At 45.9% G+C, this 5,666-nt stretch overlaps 1 protein-coding gene across 1 annotated transcript; it reads left to right on the top strand.

Moving 5' to 3' along the window:
- Positions 1-301: 301 nt before the first annotated feature.
- On the top strand, positions 302-5,373 carry LOC123254377 (Fanconi anemia group G protein-like; the record flags this gene model as incomplete). The annotated part of the gene is made up of 7 exons (XM_044683412.1): positions 302-392; positions 770-901; positions 1,305-1,495; positions 1,806-1,965; positions 2,299-2,429; positions 4,818-4,964; positions 5,222-5,373. Coding segments are annotated over 7 exons (1,004 nt in total), but the record flags the coding sequence as incomplete, so codon positions are not given.
- Between the last annotated feature and the right edge of the window lie 293 nt (positions 5,374-5,666).

The raw sequence follows: 5,666 nt of genomic DNA, 5'->3' as shown, positions 1-5,666 counted from the left end.
GCCCCATTGAGTAGTCTGTGCCTTTCATTGGTCTCCTTACTAATGACTGCTGTGAGTCCTTCACTGACCCAGTTACCAGACCACTTAAGACCCATTCCAACTGAGAGATCCTGCCATTGAATCTTCTTTTGATTTCCCCCATGAATCCTTCCTCTATTTTCCCCAGTGAAATAGCAGCCTTAACAGTTTCTAGGCCCTAGACCCATCTCAGGCCTCAGTCTCTGTCTTCTCTTTTTCACAGGGTCTTAGGGACCATGGGGCGGTGGGAGTACTTCCAGTGACAGCTTTCTATGTTTAGCAGGTAGTGGTTCAGGATTCTGGACAACTTCTGAAGCAGCAGGCTGTTCTTCACGTCCTTGAGGAATTCAGGGGGCTCCTCCACAAGCTACAGGGTATGATAGGAGTAGGGATGGGATAAAAATGGGGAAGCAGGGGATTAAGGATGAGAGATCTTGGTCTCTAGGACTCCTAAGAACTGTCTCTTTTTAGAAACAGAATAAGAAAGTCTAGTTTCTGAATTCCCTGATTGAACTTGTTCAAGAACAGTTTTGTACAATAAGAGGGGTTTCTCTCAGTTGGGGTGGGTAGCTCATTTGGAGGAGAACAAGTTTCCAGAGATAAGGCACAACCTAGGCCCTAGGTCTTTTAAGTGGAGGTGGCAGAAATTCACTTATTTAGAAGGGGGAGTTTCCTGACTTTGACTGGGGAAAGGCAGGGGATAAAGTCTGATTGGAAAAGCAAATTAGTGATTCCTAATGTATGATATCAGGGCTCCCCTCAGCTCTCTCTGTCCTTCCTCTGGAGCTTACTGTCCTGGGTAATACCCTGACCCTGGGGGTTGGCCTGGTCCAGGGATTCACGAAGGATCATGTTCTGAACATCCAGCAGGGCCTGGAAAGAGGTGAGCACCATATACTGATTCTTTCCCCAATTGATCCACTATCCTGACAACCACCACCACCACCAAGCAACCCATCCTTTCTCTTCCCTGGAACTTCCCAGCTCCCAAATACATGTACTTCACAATAACCTCTCCTTAAACATTGGCTAGATTTTCAACCATTCCCTGAGTCTCTCCCCCCAATTATAGAAGTCTTTGGGACAACAACCTATGATTTTTATCAATAGACCAGTTTCTGTGCTCCTCTTTGAGGCTAGACCCTCCTGTGGGGCAGGTTGGAGAGAACAGTGAGGAAGCAAAAGTCACAATTTCTCTGTGAAAGGGGTGGAGTAACATGAAGAAGGATTATATAAACTGTTTTGCCCTCTAAATGCTTTCACTAACCATGTCTATGGTACCACAGTGCTGAATGCCCAGGGCATGCCACTACCCAAGTCAGGAGACTTATGGGAGGCCATCTTTCAAAGCTCCTTCATACCTTCTGAGATGCTACCCCCTCTACACCACTTGGTGGGCCTACAGGGGGCCTTATGGCTGACAGATAACCGTCCTGGAGACCTCATCATACTCTTGCATACTGTGATGAGTAGCCAGGTGAGAAGTAGGGGCAGTATGTATCCAGGGCTCTTTTCCCCAATCCTGTTCCCCTCCATAAATTCTCCCCTTCTCCATTCTGACCACTTCCCCACTTTGTTGACCTCTTGAATCAACCTTACCCAATCTGGGATGCTAATATTTGGGGAGGAGGCCGGGATGTAAGAACTTTGGGCTCTGGCTGGAGTGAAACTGGGTCATTGAGAGGAGAGCTCCCACTGTGGCTCAGTAGTAGAGGTTCCTTAGGGGAGCTGATGGTTGGACTTCTGGACCTTTTGAAGTATCTGACCCCTGATTCTCACTAAACAAGTGTAAAGAAAGTGGTGCTAATCTCCCTGGATTTACTGAAGACCTGTTGTCACTGCTACATGTGTGGGACCCCCCCTTTGAAGAGCCAGATGCTCCACTGGCCCTACAGGATGCCAAGAGTCTGAAGGATGTCCTTCTTACCACAGCTGCATTCCACCAAGGTGGGCAGAGGTTTGTCCCCTTATACTCAACCCTAAGATATGAGGGAAAATGGGTTACTTATTCTCTTAGCCTGAGAGAGTTCCTCTTGTAAAGCATGTCTCTCTTCTCTTGCCTAGCACATACCCCTAACCTATGTGGTCAGTGGAATTGGGGAAAATCTATGACTCTTCTGCTCATAACCTCCCCGTTTTTTCATTTCCCTTTCCTGGAAGAACAAATTTTTTTTTGGCAGAGAATATCTTTCTAATCTCCCTTGAAACCTCAAAATTCATTCCACTTCCCATCCGAAAGTCTAGCCCCTCTCAAAAGATCTCCCTCCTGATATGTTACAGGTCTTCATGAGCTTCATATGGGGAACTTGTCATTAGCCTTAAGCAGCTTGCAGAAAGCAGCATTCAGCCTGTGCCCCCGCCCTGTGCTGGTCCAAGTCCACACAGCTCTGGGAGCCTGCCTTCGGAAAATGGTAATGAGAAATTGGGAAAGGCCCTTAGTTTTGGGGAAAAGTGGCTCAGTGTCATATGGCACTGGTCACATCAGACTAATTCCATTTCCTATTAGACTGAGTAATTATGCAAATATACTTAGCTTTTTTTTTTTTTTAAAACTATTGCCTTCCATCTTAGAATCAATACTTAGTATTGGCTCCAAGGCAAAAGAGAGGTAAGAACTAGGCAGTGGGGTGGTTAAATGACTTTCCCTGGGTCACACAAGTAGGAAGTGCCTGAGATTAGATTTGAACACAGGATCTCCTATCTCTACACCTGCCTCTTTATCCACTGAGCCACCTAGTTGCCCCACTATCCTTAGATTTTGAAAAAAATCTGTTGTTTTTGGAAAAGATACAGCAATATAGCCTAGGTGGCAGATGAATTCAGTTCAGTTGAATGACCAGATCTCAAGAAGAATAATTAATGATTTAAGGTTTAAATATGGAATGGCCCACAAGGGTTTGTTCTCAGTCCTAAACTCTTTGACGGTTTTTTTGTCATAATAACCTGGATAAAGATGTGGGTGTGGCACACATCAAATTTGCAGATGAAACAGAACTGGAAGGGATAGATAACTACCACACTGTGAAACAGTCAAGATTCAACAAAATCCAGATAGGCTAGAGCCAGATTTAGCAAAGTGAAATATAATCCTTACAGAGTTGAGGTTTGACACTGGGGTCTAAAGAAACATGTCCAAGAGTACAAGATAGGGAAGTTGTGACTGGACAATGGTTTGAAAAGGACCTGGAGGGACAGCTGGGTGGCTCAGTGGATTGAGAGCCAGGCCTGGAGACAAGAGGTCCTAGGTTCAAATGTGGCCTCAGGCACTTCCTAGCTGTGTGACCCTGGGCAAGTCACTTAACCCCCATTGCCTAGCCCTTACTGCTCTTCTGCCTTGGATCAGTACACAGTATTGATTCTAAGATAGAAGGTAAGGGTTTAAAAAAACAAAGGACCTACGCTATTTAATGGGCCTTTCCAGTTACTTTGTTGTATCCCTTAACACTCTTTCCCTTGCAGGTAAATTGTCTTAGCTCTTTCTCATACACAACACTGCAGTCTCTGCTTTGGCAGAGATGGTCCCCTCTGTCTGCAGTGCACTCCCTCTTCACCTTCATGTTGTATACTCTTGTGAGCTTCCTTCTAAACACTGCACCAGTGCCCTCTCCTATTTCATATACATTTTATACATGTATGAATACTTGTTTAAAAAAATACTCTCACACATTATCTTCACAACAACCCTGTGAGGTAGATGCTAGTATTATCTATTTTACTGAAGAAGAAACTGAGGCAGAGAGAGGTTAGATAACTTGCCCACACTCACACAGACAGTAAGTGACTTGGCAGGACTTGAACTCACCTTAGCTTCAGTCCCAACACTCTAGCTGAACTCTAACTGAAACACCTACATATAGTCATATCCCACCCAGTAGAAAATAAATTCTATTATTTTATATAAAATATGTTACATTTATATAGTAAATTCCATTATTATATAAATTCCATTAAGAGCAAGGACTTATTTTTATCGGTCCATAACACCCAGCACATTGCCTTGCACATAATGGGTGTTTAATAAATGTTTATTGAATTATTGACCCAGTACAACTCAACAGTGTGATATGACCTCTTAGAGTGGACACCAGTGTTAGAGCTCAGTAAGAGATGAATGGTGACCAGGCCTTGGGAGGCAATGCTGCCTTCCTGTTCCTAGACCTTCAGACCACATTTGGGGTACCCTGTGCAATTCTGAGGGACACATTTTAGGAAGGACTGGAAGATCTCCAGAGGAGGGCAACAAGGGTGGGAGAGAGCTTTGATTTCAGGATATCTAAACAGAGGTGAAGGATCTGAGGATGTGTAGCCCGAGGAGAGAGGACCTCATGCATGACATGATGACTGCCTTCATGTATTTGAAGAACTGTCGTTTAGAAGAGGAAATAGTTATTCTTTAACTCCTGGAAGGCAAAACTAGAAATACTGGGTGAAAGCTGCAGAAGCAGATTTAGGCTTAAATGGAAGAAAAGGCATCCTTCCAATTATAGAGGTCCAAAAGTGGATGGGGTGCTTCAGGAGGTACTGAGCCCCCATCCCTGGAAGTGTTCAAGCTAAAGCTGGATGATCCTATGTTGGGGATGTAGTCAAGATCCTTGTTCAGATTTGGGTGGGTGGACTAGTGGCCTCTGAGGTTATTTTCTGCTGAGATTATACAGGGACTCATATGCTTAGTTGTGAGGGGACCACAAGGTTGGGAGGCTTTCTGTGTGGGCTAGGATTCCTGGGAGAGGGGATTCAGAAAGGAATCTGGAATCCTGTTTTCATGTCTTTTTCCCCATTTTCATCTTTCTCTGTCCTAGGGCCATCCGCAGAGGGCACTCCTGCATCTTCTGGAAGCCTTGAAGGCAGGCCTAGCCCCAGGGCCCCCTCTCCTAGAGGCTGCCCGACTATATCGGCAGCTTGGCCACACCACAGCTGAGCTGGACAGCTTGAAGCTCCTGGTGGAGGTGAGCACCTGGGCTTGTGGGTCCAGGCTGCTGCTGTGGAGCTGGGCTTTCTCTTTGCTCCACATAACCTGGACAGTCTCTCTCCATCTGCTCTGATCAGATGGTCTGGAGTTTGGGTGCTGGAGGGAGGCAGGGCTTTAGAAGGAACAGGGAGGCCTCTGGCTCCAAAGGTTGGCAGGGGGTGACATCTTCAGGAATAAGACAGGAATGCAGCCCCATTCTATGGCCCCTTTTCTACCATCTGCTGTTTCCCGCAGGCTTTGAGCATCCCCCACAGCTCCAGACCACCCTTGTTCCCTCTTGGAGTAGAATTGCTCATCACTGCCCTCCGTCCTGAGTCCTCCCTTTACTGTGGGACCCAGAGCCAGGCCAAGCACCTGCTGGCCAGCAGGTGTCTCCAGACTGGCAGGTATTGGTTTCTCCCTCTCCTCACCAGCTCCAGCTATAGCATAGTAGACTATCAGAGCTAAAAGTAGTCATTGAGCGTTTGTGTAGTGGTAACTACAGGGCATCTCAGCACTAGGTGGGGGGAATACAAAGTTCAAAGAGAATTCAGAGCTTTCTAGGCTATGACTTTCATTCTACACATGGGGAAAAAAGTGTTATAATGAGAATATCTCTTCCAGGTCAAATAGCAAGTTAGTGGTGGAACAGGGGCAACAACCCAAGTCTTTTGTCTAGTTCTTCTTCGAGGGTTTTTAT

This window comes from Gracilinanus agilis, unplaced genomic scaffold, assembly GCF_016433145.1.
Source record: "Gracilinanus agilis isolate LMUSP501 unplaced genomic scaffold, AgileGrace unplaced_scaffold20638, whole genome shotgun sequence".
Classification (NCBI taxonomy): domain Eukaryota; kingdom Metazoa; phylum Chordata; class Mammalia; order Didelphimorphia; family Didelphidae; genus Gracilinanus; species Gracilinanus agilis.
Note: the sequence above shows the minus strand (reverse complement) of the source record. Positions and strands in the feature narration are given on the sequence as shown.